Genomic DNA, 17,500 nt, shown 5'->3' with positions numbered 1-17,500 from the left:
AGTATAACACGAGAGGCAGTTTAGCATTAGGCCAGATATAACACAACATTATTTAATAGAACAAAAAAAGGGTTTAATATCTTTATATATATATATATATATATATATATATATATATATACATATATATATATATACATATATATATATATATATATATATATATATATATATATATATATATATATATAATCACAGTACCGTAGCGTAAAATGTTCTTTGTTATAGCACAGGAAAAATAGCATTGCAAGTTTTAAGATTCAGTAAAATAAGGTAGCAAAATAGGAAAATATTCCGTAATATAACACACAGCTATAGCAAATCTAGAATCAACATAACGCAACATAGTAATATTGCAACATAAAAAATACATTACTCATGCTAGTAAACAAAAAAAAATATTCATACAAACAAACAGACAAACAAAACAAACACAGTTTTAGATAAGAATATGAATAAGAAAAAAAAATAAATTGAGGTTATGGATCTAGTGAATTGCAATGCATGGTGACCGGAAGCGGAATACAGGAACTTATCTGTTGCAAATTCCTCCCAAAAGAGCTTAGTGTTGATGTGCATAAAAAAATCACTGCTACAAAAGAAGTGTCTATTTTAGTGCACTGTATCCGAAGGCATGGTGTACACAGGTCGTAATGCGGTGACCTTAATCAGAATTAAATTGAGAGAGAGGTTAGAAAGAATCTTTTTTAATCATCATTAGCCATTTGATGTTTGGAATTGATGTCAAAATCTTTCTCTCCAGAAAAAAAAACAGAATGTTCGTTAAAATGTCATCTAAATTTCTCTATTCTTTTTCCTAAGTGCTCTCTGTCTCAATGTCTTATTTCTTCGACCGTCTCTCTCACTCCATTTTATTCATGTTCACCTGTTCCCTTTGTTTTTGTTTTTTGTTTTTTCCTTCCTATGAATATTAACATGATTGTCTTTTGAAAATAGAGTTTGATTCATTTAATTCAAAAGTGTGTATGTCTCTAATTACAAGCATCTATCTATATGTGTAAGATTATCTGTGTTTCGTTATTACAGTATCTTAACTTGTATTTGTTGTGTAAACGTTCTACTGGTCTGGTTACTATTGATGTTTTCAAATTTGTTTATTGCACAAGTTGTCTGTCTCTTTGATGTGTCTCTGTTTTATATATGTCTTGCACTTGCATTTAAAATTCCAGAACATTTTTATATAATTTTTTTAGTTCTCTTTTTTCCTTGTTTATCGTTATTTCTGTTCACATTTTTCTATCAGTTTCGATCAGTTCGAGTTTCGTGATTACAAAAGATAGATTGATTTTTTCTACGGTTCCGGAATTATATCTTACTTAAGACGATAATTGGGTTATATCTAAATTTAATTATTTTCGTAAGCGCTCTTAATGCAGGCTTGTGACTATGATGTTCAAAATCATAGAAAGACAATTTCACTTCTAAAGTTACAGTAAGATTGGACGAAACCTCAAAATGCGGCGGGATTTGTTGTTGTTTTTTCTAATCGAATCTCTCCAGTTATAGGTTTCTCAATTTAATGTGCATTTAAACGTTTTTTTTATCTACCTTTGTTTCTTTTATTCTCTCTCACTCTCTCTCTCTCTCTCTCTCTCTCTCTCTCTCTCTCTCTCTCTCTCTCTCTCTCTCTCTCTCTCTCTCTCTCTCTCTCTCTCTCTCTCTCTCTCTCTCTCTCTCTCTCTTTCTCTCTCTCTCTCTTATCCTTCTCGCTCTCTCTTCTCTTCTTGCCTCTCTCTCTCTCTCTCTCTCCTTTTCTTTTCTTCTGTCCTTGTCCTTTCCTTCCTGTCCAGGATCTTTCCTGTCTTCTTCTTTTCTCTTTGTTTCTTTTCTTCATGGGGATTGCTTTTGTTTTTATCTGTTTTAAGTGCTTTATCGAAGTCACAATTATTAGTTTTTTTATTTTATCGAGGTCACATTATATCGCTTTTGAGTTTGATCAAGAGAGATAAAGAACAAGAATAAATCGAGGGCTGTTCTTTTATCGCGAATCCATCGTTGAATAACGTTTGACATTTTCCTTTACTGTTATTTTTTTCTTTCTTTCTTTCTTTCCGACTCGGATTATTCTTTTTTTTTCCTTTATCGATCTTCTCATTTCATTTTTACCCACTTCTTTACTTCTCAATTTCCTATTATATCATTTTCTCTCCGTCTTGCCACCTTTACCTCTTCTCTACCCCCCTTGCCCCCCTCCCCCTTACCCCCCTTGCCCCCCTTTACCCCCCCTTGCCCCCTCGAGCCTCGCTGACGCCTGCCTTGTACCGCCCCGACAGTTTTTTACGGCCACCTTCAGTATCGAATGCTTCGCTAAGATCATCGCCATGAGTCCAAAGTATTACCTCCAAGAAGGCTGGAATATCTTCGACTTCATCATTGTGGCGCTGTCGTTGCTCGAGCTCGGTCTTTCCAACGTGTCTGGCCTGTCTGTGTTGAGGTCGTTTCGATTGGTGAGTGAGAACGCGGTCCTTGGTTCTGTTGAGGCAGAGCCGGGACCTTTTTTTTTAGTTCTGTAGGGAGAACGAGGGTATTTTTGTTTATGTAGGGAGAACGAGGGTATTTTTGTTTATGTAGGGAGAACGAGGGTATTTTATTTATGTAGTGAGAACGCGGTGCTTGGTTCTGTTGAGGCAGAGCCGGGACCTTTTTTTTTAGTTCTGTAGGGAGAACGAGGGTATTTTGTTTATGTAGGGAGAACGAGGGTATTTTGTTTTTGTAAGGAGAACGAGGGTATTTTGTTTATGTAGTGAGAACGCGGTCCTTGGTTCTGTTGAGGCAGAGCCGGGACCTTTTTTTTAGTTCTGTAGGGAGAACGAGGGTAGTTTGTTTATGTAGGGAGAACGAGGGTAGTTTGTTTCTTTAGGGAGAACGAGGGTAGGTTGTTTATGTAGGGAGAACGAGGGTAGTTTGTTTCTGTAGGGAAAACGAGGGTAGGTTGTTTCTGTAGGGAGAACGCGGTCCTTGGCTCTGTTGAGGCAGAGCCGGGACCTTTTTTTTTAGTTCTGTAGGGAGAACGAGGGTATTTTTGTTTATGTAGGGAGAACGAGGGTATTTTGTTTTTGTAAGGAGAACGAGGGTATTTTGTTTTTGTAGGGAGAACGAGGGTAGTTTGTTTATGTAGGGAGAACGAGGGTAGTTTGTTTATGTAGGGAAAACGAGGGTAGGTTGTTTCTGTAGGGAGAACGAGGGTATTTTGTTTTTGTAAGGAGAACGAGGGTATTTTGTTTATGTAGGGAGAACGAGGGTAGTTTGTTTCTGTAGGGAAAACGAGGGTATTTTATTTATGTAGTGAGAACGCGGTCCTTGGTTCTGTTGAGTCAGAGCCGGGACCTTTTTTTAGTTCTGTAGGGAGAACGAGGGTATTTTTGTTTATGTAGGGAGAACTAGGGTAGTTTAGTTCTGTAGTGAGAACGAGGGTATTTTGTTTCTGTAGGGAGAAGGAGGGTATTTTATATATGTTGTGAGAACGCGGTCCTTGGTTCTGTTGAGGCAGAGCCGGGACCTTTTTTTTTTAGTTTTGTAGGGAGAACTAGGGTAGTTTGTTTCTGTAGGGAGAACGAGGGTATTTTGTTTATGTAGGGAAAACGAGGGTAGGTTGTTTCTGTAGGGAGAACGAGGGTATTTTAGTTCTGTAGGGAAAACGAGGGTATTTTGTTTATGTAGGGAGAACGAGGGTATTTTGTTTTTGTAAGGAGAACGGGGGTATTTTGTTTCTGTAGGGAGAACGAGGGTATTTTATTTATGTAGGGAAAACGAGGGTATTTTATATATGTTGTGAGAACGCGGTCCTTGGTTCTGTTGAGGCAGAGCCGGGACCTTTTTTTTTAGTTCTGTAGGGAGAACGAGGGTATTTTGTTTATGTAGGGAGAACGAGGGTATTTTGTTTATGTAGGGAGAACGAGGGTAGTTTGTTTCTGTAGGGAGAACGAGGGTATTTTGTTTATGTAGGGAGAACGAGGGTAGTTTGTTTCTGTAGGGAGAACGAGGGTATTTTGTTTATGTAGGGAGAACGAGGGTATTTTATCTATGTAAGGAGAACGAGGGTAGTTTGTTTCTGTAGGGAAAACAAGGGTATTTTGTTTATGTAGTGAGAACGCGGTCTTTGGTTCTGTTGAGTCAGAGCCGGGACCTTTTTTTTAGTTCTGTAGGGAGAACGAGTGTATTTTATTTATGTAGGGAGAACGAGGGCTTTTTTCAGTAGGGAGAACGAAGGTATTTTAGTTCTGTAAGGAGAACGAGGGTAGATTGTTTCTGTTGGGAGAACGAGGTTATTTTATTTATGTAGTGAGAACGAGGGCATTTTATTTCTGTAGTGGGAGCGAGGGCATTTTATTTCTGTAGTGAGAGTAAGGCCCTTTCCCCCTGTAGTGAGAATAAGGCCCTTTCCCCCTGTAGCAAGAGCGAGGTCTTCCTTTGCTTTAATCAGAACAAGGACTTTGATATTAACTCCCCTTAGCCCTCAGCTCGTATTTTATTCCATAACATATCTATAGATTAAAAGCTATCCTTCTACGCCTTCCACTCACATTCCATTAACCTCTCCTCCTCCTCTTCCTCCCCCTTTAGCTTCGTGTCTTCAAACTAGCGAAGTCTTGGCCGACACTCAACCTCCTCATTTCCATCATGGGTAAGACCGTTGGTGCCCTGGGTAACCTGACCTTCGTCTTGTGTATTATCATCTTCATTTTCGCCGTCATGGGCATGCAGCTCTTCGGCAAGAATTACACAGGTGAGTGGCCAACCTTTTTTAAAGAGGTGTTGTTCTGGGTGTGTTGTATGATGTGAATATCTTTTGAGATCGAGTCTCTGTTATGTATGGATAGTTATTTTCGTGAAAAAGGAGACCAGATGGTTTGATATACCCGTTTACTAGCTTTTGTTATCATTGGGTTAATTACTTTAGTGAAAGACGATACCAAATACTTCAAAATGATTATAAACGTTACGACACGTCCCAAGTATAACAAATAAAATTAAACATAAAAAGTAGCACGACGGTCATCACGAAAAAAACTATCCAGAAATACAACGAAACAAAAACAAAACAAAAAAAGAAATATAGCGCCACGGCCATCACGCAAAACCACCTTCCTTTTTTTCTTCCAGACAACGTGAGTCGCTTCAAGCCGAGCTCCGACGGCCAACTGCCGCGCTGGAACTTCATAGATTTCATGCACTCCTTCATGATCGTGTTCCGAGTGCTGTGCGGAGAGTGGATCGAGAGTATGTGGGACTGCATGCTGGTCGGCGACTGGTCCTGTATCCCGTTCTTCTTGGCCACTGTCGTCATCGGCAACTTGGTGGTGAGTGTCACGGCGAGAGTGACAACTGGTTTCGAGTCTTGGAGGGAGGGTAGGATGTGAGGTTTGGGGAGGGGGAGACGCGGAGGGAATTCCGGGGGCGGAGCTTAGTACGCGGATGGAGGCGGGGCAAGGCGGGGCGAGGAAGGAAGGGGTGGAGCCTCACAGAATGTGTCAGGGGATTGGGTTGGTTACTTCTCTTTTCAATCTGTGTGGATTTATTTTTTTCATCGAATATATCAGTCATTGATAATTGACTTCTTATCAGATACATATACATAAAAATGAGAACATTTCCTCGTCTATAGTTAATTTGTAAAGAAAGTGATCACGAAAGTAAAATTATCATAGATTGAACTACAGTAAACGAACTGGCATGTTTTCCAACTTTACTCCATATGCCATCTCTGATTTCAACTTAATAAAAGACATATATATATATATATATATATATATATATATATATATATATATATATATAAAACAAAACAGAATGAGCACCTTCCACCGATAATCCACACCACACCACCTAAGAACAAAATAAAGAAAAATAATTCGACCGACAAAAAATTAACCCCCCCCCTCTCCTCTCTCCCACGCAAAGGTACTGAACCTTTTCTTAGCCCTGTTGCTGAGCAGTTTCGGAGCTTCGAACCTCTCCGCACCCGTGAGCGACGGCGAACCCAACAAGCTCGCTGAAGCCTTCGACCGGATCGCCCGCTTCAAGCTGTGGGCGAAGCGAACCGCCATGAACGGCCTCAAGCTGGTTCGGTCCAAACTTACCAACCAGATAAGCGATCAAACTCCAGGTGAGTTTATCAGGTGCCGACTCGCCCTCACCCACGCTCAGCAAGCCACGCTCCTTGGCCAGAACACGCTACTCGACACTTGGGACATGCACTCTGAATCTTTCGCTCGCTAGCTCTCTTTCTCTAGTTCTGTCTTTTTTCTCTCTCTGTTCATCTCTCTCTCTCTCCGTAGTTCTGTCTGTCAGTCTTTTCTCTCTCTCTCTCTCTCTCTCTCTCTCTCTCTCTCTCTCTCTCTCTCTCTCTCTCTCTCTCTCTAGTTTTGTCTGTCAGTCTTTTTTTCTCTCTCTCTCTCTCTCTCTCTCTCTCTCTCTCTCTCTCTCTCTCTCTCTCTCTCTCTCTCTCTCTCTCTCTCTCTCTCTCTCTCTCTCTCTCTAGTTCTATCTGTCAGTCTTTTTTCTCTCTCTAACTCTCTCTCTCTCTCTCTAGAGAGAGAGAGAGAGAGAGATTCTTCTCTATATGTATATCTATCTATCTATCTTTATATATATATATATATATATATATATATATATATATATACATATATATGTATATATATATATATATATATATATATATGTACATATACATACATACATATATATATATATATATATATATATATATATATATATATGTACATATATATACATACATATATATATATATATATATATATATATATATATATATATATATATATATATATATATCATCACTCGCATAAAGGGCTGTCTGCCTCCGCGCATCAGCTCATTCTCACACCCTATATTTTTCACTTTTATATACGCACCACCATTGCCTCCACTTCTACTTTTGATCTTTGCACTTATATCTCACTTACTGAATTTTCTACACATTCTCCCAGTATCATTTGTTATGTCACTGCACCACCATTTAATGCACTACATTTTTACAATGCTTTCACAATATACAGAATGGCAGTATGGTGTTGATCTGTTTGTTTGTTTTTCAAAATGATGAGACTACTATCTCAAAGATGTAATTTGTAATAGTTTTTTTTTTGGACAGGCAAGTGTCCGTTTTGCACTTTTATGCATTTGACATATCAACATTACTGTCAAGACATTATGACTGTTGTATACTAAAACAGGCACGCTCATAAGATTAGCAAATACTTTTTTGGAATTTGCATTGTGTAAATATGATAAGATTCTGTTTGTAAAAAAAATGATGATGTAAGTTTATATAGCCATTGGTCTGATTCTCTAATGATATTATAAAGATGTTAAAGATGTACGAATAGTTATAACGAACATTAGCTAGCTTCATTAACACAGTATTGAAACAATTACAATAAGTAAGATCTAGTCTTAGATTTAGGTCATGAAAGGCAAAGACTGTCAGGGAAGTACTAAAAAAAAGGTTAGGTGTTAGAAGCACAAACACATTACTAGATTCTTAGCCGCCAGTCAGAATTCAATGAGTTAGAAGAGGACTAGGTTTCTTGGTGTTAGAAGGGGATCCCGTACAACTCATTTGAATAAAAATACCCCCAAAGTTCACGAGCCCCGAGCCCCAAAAATCTCGCAAATACGAAACTCAAACTTAGATCAGGAATCAGAGACACTCCCCACCCCACGCCACCCATCCCACCCACCAGAATCCCACAAGGTCGGGTCACACTCAAGAAGTCAGGGTCAGGGTCAGGTCACAAGAGAAACTACTTCCCCCACACACATGGCCAAGTCAAGATAGGGTCAGGTGACAGGTAGGGCCCCCAGAGGACAGATGCTTGATTAGTGAGTCAGTGTTGGCACGGCGTCTTACAGACCCTCGAGGCGTGGAGGCCGACGAGATCCTTGCAGACGGCCAGACCCTGTGCAAGAAGATGGCCAAGGACCACACGCAGGTCGACATCCCGATAGATGGGATCGAGCTCGTAGGTGAGTCGACCGGGGAGATGGGAGACGCAGAGGCGGTCCTCCCCCCTCGCCAATGCGGTTTGTGGAGTTTGTTTTTTACTTTTTACTCTTTATTCGGGTTTTTTCTTTCTCTTTGTCTGTCTGACTGTCACTATCTTTCTCTTTCTTTCTTTCTTTCTCTCTCTCTTTCTTTCTCTTTCTCCCTCTCTCTCTTTCTCTTTCTTTCTCTTTCTTTCTCTTCCTCTTTCTCTCTTTCTCTCTTTCTCTCTTTCTCTCTTTCTCTCTTTCTCTTTCTCTCTTTCTCTTTCTCTCTTTCTCTTTCTCTCTTTCTCTCTTTCTCTTTCTCTCTTTCTCTTTCTCTTTCTCTCTTTCTCTCTTTCTCTCTTTCTCTCTTTTTCTCTTTCTCTTAATCTCTCTTTCTCTCTTTCTCCCTCTCTCTCTTTCTCTTTCTTTCTCTTTCTTTCTCTTTATCTTTCTCTCTTTCTCTCTTTCTCTCAATCTCTCTTTCTCTCTCTCTCTCTCTCTCTCTCTCTCTCTCTCTCTCTCTCTCTCTCTCTCTCTCTCTCTCTCTCTCTCTCTCTCTCTCTCTCTCTCTCTCTCTCTCTCTCTCTCTATCTATCTATCTATCGATCTCTCTCTCTATCATGATGATTCAGAACAAGGCGAGGATCTTGTTCTGAAAAAAATGTGAAATAAATCATTTGGAATGTGTTGCCGATATCAACTTCATGTCACATTTCTCATTTTCTGTCAGTGACAGAATTTCATAACTAACATACTTTGCTCTGTAACTTTGTCCATTAATAATGAGTTATATCTCTATAGATTTAGACATGACCTCTACAATATCATACTTATGAAAAAAATGGAAATTCCCTTTCGTTATTAGATCACCAAACACTTTTAAATTTTATTAGTTTTTGTATATATTGAGTGATGTGCAACATTGAAATTATTTTGATATTGCAAAAGAATAACCAAATCGTAAGAGGGAGATGGATAGATTTATTGAATAAATATAAATGAAAGATATAACTGAAGATTATTACGTAGGCGTTGTAAATTTTGTTCATTTCTGTTTAGACTTTTATAAATGTGTATCTAATAACATGCAGAAATTTGATTATTTAAACCCAGCAAACAGAAACTAACAAGTAAGATGGAGATTGATAGAAACGTCGAATAAATATGATTAAAACAACAATAACTGAATGTTAGGAGTAAGTACCTGACCCCAAGCCCCAAGGCCCACAAAGCCCCCCCCCCCTAACCCCAACCCCCATCGTAATATCTCCCCCCTCCCTGTCCCCCCACAGACGGGAAGATGAACAACACCGTCATCAACAACAGTAAACACATCGGCAACTCCATCGGCAAGGACAACCGTGACGTCATCGAGAACGACTACAGCAACAAGAAGATCGTGCGGCTGGAGGAGGACGCCGTCAGCAACAACTCCCTGGGCTCGCACAAGAACCGGAAGCTGAAGAGCGACAGCGGGAGTCACAAGGGATCGACAGAATCCCTCGATGACGGAGAGGAGAAGAAAGATGCCAGTAAGGAGGACCTCGAGGATGGTATGCTACTTGATGGTACTCTCACTCGCACTCAGCCCCCGTTCGTTCCTAGACTTAAGGTATCGGGTTAGATCGGAGTGTCTCTTGGCCGGTTTTTGGAAGCCATTTTGGGCTCGGAGAAGGAGTCTGGCGAAGGAGGAAGAGGAGAAGGAGGAGGAGGAGATGGGCGCGCATCCTCGCCAAGACGCCTCTCTCCTGGGCCCTTCTTTGCTTCTGATGGCGGGGAGCCCAGGTCGCTTCGAGGAGGAGGGGGGGAGGGAGACGCCCCCGGGTTTGTTGATCGGAGAGCCGGTCAACAAAGTCTCCGTTCAAAGCGACCTGGGACCGAATTGATATTCCAAACCCACTCGTTGGCGGTGGAAGACGTCCGGATGGATCGGTTCTCATCACTGTTTTTCTCTTCATTTCGTTCAGTTTTCAGGTAAACTGATATCAAAAAGACGTTGTTGTTTTTTTATTTCCACAAGTGTTACTCATTCTGCGTCGTCGATATCCGTCAAAATTAATGCACAGTGAGAGAGTTGGTCCTTCTTAGCGATGTCTTTCACCGTTCATTGGGCGATGGTGACGCTGAGCTGCCTGCCGGACACGAAACGGATATCAAACTTAAATCATACTTCGATCTATCACTGGTATTCCAGACATACCAAAAGAAAAGAAAAAAAGTTTCCTTAGACAAAACAATCTCTTTTTCTTTCCTCTTACTCTGATAAGGCTTTCCAAATCACAACCGGAAGTAGTGCAGAATAGACGCGCAACGGGCTGTCACCCTCGTGCAATAAATGTAACGTAGATTATAAAGCTGCTGTAAATTTAAGTTGCTGTTTTTATCATGTCATTAAGCATTTTATTGCTACGGCTTTCTGACTTTTTTGCATGAACACGCGCCAACTCACACTTAGATGAAGGACAAATAACAAGTCGCAATAAGGGTAAGCTTAGCTCAGGATGGATGACTGTGGTGCAGACTACGACTTGCAGTTACTAGTCACCTCATCAGCCATCATTCAGTCATCAGTCAATCAGTTCATCCTCCACTGTTTAGACATCCAGTCAGTGACGTTTGGGGTGTAGCGAATCCAGCAGAGGGTCAAATCACTCGTTTGGGTTAGTCTGTCTGTTATCTGTTCATGTTTAGGTGGGGACACGTGTTGTCAACCTTCCCAACTTGTGTTTTCCTTCTTATGTTCCAAGGTGGAGACTGTTCATCCAACTCCAACTCTAGTAGGCGGGGCATGTGTTGTGACTCTTCCCCTTTGTCTGGTGGGACGGAGCATGTAACTCCTCCCACTTCTATCGTAGGCGGGGCATGTGTTGTGACTCTTCCCCTTTGTCTGGTGGGACGGAGCATGTAACTCCTCCCACTTCTATCGTAGGCGGGGCATGTGTTGTGACTCTTCCCATTTGTCTGGTCGGACGGAGCATGTAACTCCTCCCACTTCTATCGTAGGCGGGGCATGTGTTGTAACTCCTCCTACTTCTCTTGTAGGCAGAGCATCTAGGTGTTGCATTTCCCTCTGTGGCGTTGACAAGGGTTCCTCAATCAACCTCATCTACTCCTGGAATCTTAGATGTTGATTGTTTATTATTATCAACTAAGGGGAAATGTAGTGCTTTTGATAGTGTAGTCTAAACCGTCTGTAAGTTGTATATCTCTTTCCTTTGATCCCACCTTGTTTTTTCCATAGTCATTTTTAACAGGATGAAGATGTGTCTATTTTTCACTGGGCATGTACTGTTCGAGTAGTATTTAATCTCCTTAACCCCGTTTTCTTTAAGAGTAATTCACATTTTGATAGATTTCCCATTTTCTTGTAGCCAGGTAGTTAAGTCCCTCCCTCAAACATCCCGTTTTCTTTGTATGAGAAGTCCAAGGCAACTGCCTCCATTTTCTTGTAGATGGGGCGAGAGCTATCACCCCCCGCCCCTCCCACCACCCCACCCCCACGACCATTTTTTCTCGTAGCAGGTTTGATGTAGTCTCACCCTTTCATTTTCCTCCTAGACAGGATATGTAGTCTCAGTCTACTGATTTTACAAGTGTGATGTCAGCCATAGGTAAGGATATGCCTTCTGTCTAAAAAAAAAAAAGAGTTACGGATATATAAAAAAAACAAAAACAATTTGTTAGATGATGAACGGGCAGATGAACACATAGAGGACCAGTGAATAATGCCTTTTGAACATTGGTTCCTGACCGAGTATGTTTTAAAACCAGGGATATTTTTTGGAACATCACTTATTTTAAGAGAGAGAGAATAAAAAATAAAAAAAAGTGGAAAATCTAAACTATTTTCGGTAGTTGATCTTCATAGCTATTTGTTTGTTTGTTTTTTCTCTCTTCTAAATCATTCATGCCAAGAACACCATCTTTCAAATTGCTTGAACATGAAAAAGCCAAAGAACATCTCATGAGAAAATGGCTATCAATGTTCTTAATTGTAGTTCTTGCTCTTTTACATTGATCCATGAAATGACAGACGTTTTTTGGGGCCACCTTTTTCCTGCCTCTCAGTTAACGTTACTTTGGGCTTGTGCCTTTTCATGATAGCTCTAAGTCCTCTTACTTACTCCTTAGCATATTGATCGAGTTTTATATACAGTGTATATATATGTATGTATATATATATATATATATATATATATATATATATATATATATATATATATATATATATATATTATATATATATATATATATGTATATGTATTATATATATATATATATATATATATATATATATATATATATATGCGTGCATGTGTGTGTGTGTGTGTGTGGGTGGTGGTGTAGATGGATGTTTGTATTATATATATATATATATATATATATATATATATATATATATATATATATATATATATAATATATATATATATATAATATATGTATATAATATATAATATATATATATATATATATATATATAATATATATATATATATATATATATATATATATATATATATATATATATGATTATACATATTATTATATATATATAATATATATATATATACATATATATATATATATATATATATATATATATATATATATATATATATATATATATATTATGTATATATATATATATATACATATAGAGAGAGAGATAACATATATATATATATATATATATATATATATATATATATATATATATATATATATATGTATATAATTATAATATTATATTATATGTATAATTATAATATATATATATATAATATATATATATATATATATATAATATATATATATATATATATAATAATATATATATAATATATATACAGAGAGAGAGAGAACATATATATATTATATATATATATATATATATATATATATATATATATATATATATATATATATAATATATATATATATATGTGTGTGTGTGTGTGTGTGTGTGTGTGTGTGTATGCATATATATATACATATACATACAAGATATATATATATATATATATATATATATATATATATATATATATATATATATATATCAATAGGTATAGATTATAAAGAATAAGTGTACTTCCCCATTTAAGAGTGATATATTTACATTTTTGCTGATTCAACATGAAAAAAAAGAAACCAATATAAAAAAATAAATAAATAAATAAAACAATCACAGTAAGTCTTCTCAAACTCATCTCAAAAGCCTATTTGAATATCCTGATAAAAGTGTGTCTTTCCCCATTTCCGCCAACATTTTAACATTTTAACATGATATTTTTTTTTTTTTTTTTTTTTTTTTTTCAAAACCGTTTTAACCTTTCCCTCTGTGCTTGTCGTTTGGGGGAATTTTTAATCGCTTTCCGCTGCTTCCAAAAAAAAAGAAATCTGCATTGCGCATCTTATGTGGTGTATGGCGTGTGTCTTATATATATATTTGAGAGAAGAAGAAAAAAAATTAAGAGGAAATAAGATGATAAATAGTGAGGAGTTCGTATGGTGGTTGAAGGTATTGTGCAAGAGGACCCGCTTGCTTATGATGATGATGATGATGATGATGAGCTGTTTGTCGTTTTAGGGTTGGGAGAGGTAGGGGGAGGGGAGGGGAGGGAGGGAGGGGGAAAGAAAGGGGGATAAAGTCTGATTAGGAATGTGATATTTTTTTGTGTGTGTTGTGGGGTGGTGCTTGCATGCTTCCTGGATGAAAGATAGAGATAGAGAAATAGAGAGAGAAAAAAACAAAAAAAAAACGGTGCCTGACTGATGGTAAGGGGGAGGGGGGAGGGAGGAGAGAGAGGCATCCTAGTTTTGAAAGACTTTGTAAAGAGGGAGAAGAATCATCTTAGAGAAATAGTACTAAAAGAAGAAGTATGCATAAAATGGATTTAAAAAAAAATCACGAGAGAGAATGTCTGTGTTCGTTGATGAGTGTTTTTTTTTTTTTTTTTTGTTAGATGGATGATGTGTTTTTTTTATCTTAGAGACTTCAAACTAGGACAGTTATTCCAAGGACTCTCGATCTACGGGCGGCTGTGTCACTCAGATATATCAGTGGAAAGTCATAGACAGGAACCTTTTTTTACGCTGCTATTAGTTTTCTCTCGCCTTTCTTCCACCAAATCATTGGAGAGTAAGCTTTTAGTTCACGTCGCGAAGCTTAACATCATGAGCAGTGCGTAGAGCGGGGAGGGGGTCAGTCATATCACTAAGCTTGAGATAGTAACTGCGACAGTATAGTCTTCTTTCCCATCGTCTGCTGTTCCCGTCGCTGTGCACATCCATGAGAGAAATTTAAAAAAAAAAAAAAAAAAGCTATTCCTGCTGTCCGCACCTCGATCCTTGCTGCATCGTCCTATCCTCTGCTTTTGCTGACCTTGCTCTCTCTCATCCTGACCTCCCTTGCTTCCTGCCTCCGCCTCCGCCTCCCGCTGGCCGCCCGTCCCTCTGGGTGGAGTGGGCGTGGGCGTTGAGAGAGAGAGGGGCGGCCAGCGCAGTCCAAAGGGCGAGTCCATTCCCCAAGTTCTTCGGTCATCCTCTCCCTCCTTCTCTTAGTCCCTCACCTCCCTCACACACACGACACGACCCGCCGCGCCCTTCCCAGCTGGAGGGCACGAGTCACGCCCCTCACACTCCTTCCCTCCTCTCCCCTCCTCTTCCCTCTTCCCTCCTCCTCTTCCTCCCAACCCTCTTTTCTCTTCACTCCCACCTCAACCAACCCCCCTCCTTCCTCCTCTCCTCCTGCTCACACCTTCAACACCCTTTCTCTCTCACCCGCGCACACACTCCACACTTTCACCCTTGACAAACGATCGTCCACTCACTCCAAGTCGGCCTCACACTCCCTATTTTCTTTCAGATTTCCAGGGCTCGAGCGGAGACGAGGAAATGGGCGACGAGGAGAACGCCATGCCCATCATGGACACAGGAAGTGACGTGGCCCTCGATTACCCTTCGGAGTGTTTCAAGGAGAGTTGCTACATCAAGTGTCCCTGGTGTAGGGTAAGTGTCCCTGGGGAGGTATGAGGGCGTCTCTACTGTTTTTTTTTTTTTTTTTAGACTTTCTCGAGCTTTTGGCCCGGCGGATCAGAGCGTGGGCGTCTCTGGGGATATATCTTATTATCTGATATTGGTATATGTGGTGTGTGTGTGTGTGTGTGTGTGTGTGTGTGTGTGTGTGTGTGTCACTTTTGTATATTGTGAGTGTCTATATCTTTTAGCATTGCGGTATCTTCTTTAAGAATTTCCCAAACATTTCCTCAGTCAGTGTAGATCCCAATTCTGAATCAGCTTTTCTCCCACCAGTACAACTCAAAACATTTCCTTTTTTCTATATATACATTTCACTTGCGCGATCTTCTTTGAGACTTTTCTGAACGCTTCCTTAATCCACGAAGGTCGACTCAAACATTTTCCTTTCCTTTTTTCCTCCTTCGTAGGGCGACCCCGAATCGCCTTTCTGGCAAGGATGGGGCCACCTGCGTCTCAAGACCTACCAGCTGATCGAGAACAAGTACTTCGAAACGGCCGTCATCACCATGATCCTGTTGTCCTCCATGGCCCTGGCTCTGGAGGACGTCGATCTGAAAGGCCGACCGGCACTCCAGGACGTCCTCTACTACATGGATAGGATCTTCACCGTCATCTTCTTCATCGAGATGTTAATCAAGTGGGTCGCGCTCGGATTCGCCAAGTACTTCACCAACGCTTGGTGTTGGCTCGACTTCCTCATCGTCATGGTGAGTGCTGCTTCGAGGGTTTGGGTTTTTTCTTCCCCTCTTAGCGGGGGAGATTTTTTGGGGGGCTGGGGGCGGAGGGAGGGGGTAGAGGGGGAGGGGGCGGGGTCTTGAGGGCAGGGGGTACTTCTCTTGTCGTGGGGTCTAGGGTCTTCTTTTTCTTTTCTCTGTCTTTTTTTATTTTTTCCTTTCTGTCTTCCGGTGCTTGTCTTCGCCTCTTCTGCCATCGTTATGAGAGTTTTCTCTTCTCCTTCCTCTTTCCTTCGTTTACTCTCTCTCTCTCTCTCTCTCTCTCTCTCTCTCTCTCTCTCTCTCTCTCTCTCTCTCTCTCTCTCTCTCTCTCTCCTCCAACACCTCTTTTCTATCCTCTCCTTTGCTCTTCCTCCTTATATTCACTTCTCTCTCCTCTCTCTCTTTCTCTTTCTTCCTCACTTACTCTTTTCATATTTGCAAGTGCGACAGTATAATTATTGAAATGATATTCCAGACGAATCAACGGCTGGCAGATGCGAAGGCAAGATCCGATGACTCATTTGCATATTGATGATATTTTTGTCTTATTATAGGTTGAGGTTCTGGATAGTCATCACTCACGCCTTTATTCCTATACATCAGTTTCAGATTACTATAAAGCATTGTACAAGAGCGCACGCGCGCGCGTTTGTGTGTGTGTGTGTGTGTGTGGTTGAGAGAGAGAGAAAGATGATATATATATATATATAATATATATATATATGTGTATATATATATATATATATATATATAAGACATATATATATATATATATATATATATATATATAGATATATATATATATATATATGTATATATATATATATATATATATATATATATATATATATTATATACAGAGAGAGAGCGAGAGAGAGAAAGAGAGAGAGAGAGAGACAGAGAGAGAGAGAGAGAGAGAGAGAGAGAGAGAGCAAGAGTAAGCAAGAGAGATAGATAAATAGAAAGATAGATAGAGAGAGAGAGACAGACAGAGAGAGAGCAATAGTAAGCAAGATAGATAGATAAATAGAAAGATAGATAGATAGATAGAGAGAGAGAGAGAGAGATAGATAGATAGAAAGAGAGAGAGGGAGAGAGAGAGAGAGAGAGAGAGAGAGCAAGAATAAGCAAGGGAGATAGATAGATAGAAAGAGAGATAGATAGATAGGCAGAGAGAGAGAGAGAGAGAACAAGAGTGAGCAAGAGAGATAGATAGATAGAAAGAGAGAGAGGGAGAGAGAGAGAGAGAGAGAGAGAGAGAGAGAGAGAGAGAGTGCTTCACCAAGTCTGTGCACTTGTGTCTGTATGCTTGCGTGTGCATGTGGGCGTGGCGTGCCTGCCTCGGCGCTCGTTCCCCCAGTAACCGTCTGGTCTTGTAGGTGTCTCTGATAAACCTGGCGGCCATTTGGGCTGGCGCCGACGACATTCCCGCCTTCCGGTCGATGCGGACGCTGAGAGCCTTGCGGCCTCTGCGCGCCGTGTCTCGCTGGGAAGGCATGAGAGTAAGTAGCGCCCCTGACTGCCGGGCGCCCTCGTGGTGCGGGCGCTGTGCTTCCCGCCGCGTCGCCCCACCTCCTACCTCCTCCCCGCCCTTTTGTTCCCCTTACCCCTCCCTTCCCCCGTCACCCGCAGTCGTGAGGAGGATGGGCGTGGGGCGACGTAGGGATGCACCAGCCCGCTCTCCCCACCATCCGCCCCGCCCCCCCCCCTGCCTTCCCATCCCC

The 17,500-nt window shown here is 40.1% G+C and overlaps 1 protein-coding gene across 1 annotated transcript in view; it reads left to right on the top strand.

The window, feature by feature from the left end:
* The window catches only part of para (sodium voltage-gated channel paralytic), a 145,365-nt gene that overhangs the window by 110,177 nt on the left and 17,688 nt on the right, over positions 1–17,500 (top strand). Inside the window, exons 18-25 of the mRNA XM_086548991.1 lie at positions 2,295–2,468; positions 4,585–4,747; positions 5,125–5,321; positions 5,923–6,127; positions 7,879–8,070; positions 9,309–9,584; positions 14,888–15,030; positions 15,468–15,767. Of these exons, the coding sequence (XP_086405117.1) occupies positions 2,295–2,468; positions 4,585–4,747; positions 5,125–5,321; positions 5,923–6,127; positions 7,879–8,070; positions 9,309–9,584; positions 14,888–15,030; positions 15,468–15,767 (1,650 nt within the window). The remainder of the gene's footprint in view (positions 1–2,294; positions 2,469–4,584; positions 4,748–5,124; positions 5,322–5,922; positions 6,128–7,878; positions 8,071–9,308; positions 9,585–14,887; positions 15,031–15,467; positions 15,768–17,500) is intronic.

The sequence above is a fragment of the Penaeus japonicus genome, unplaced genomic scaffold, assembly GCF_977035675.1.
Source record: "Penaeus japonicus unplaced genomic scaffold, GWHDUDI00000001_assembly GWHDUDI00000021, whole genome shotgun sequence".
NCBI lineage: Eukaryota > Metazoa > Arthropoda > Malacostraca > Decapoda > Penaeidae > Penaeus > Penaeus japonicus.
Note: the sequence above shows the minus strand (reverse complement) of the source record. Positions and strands in the feature narration are given on the sequence as shown.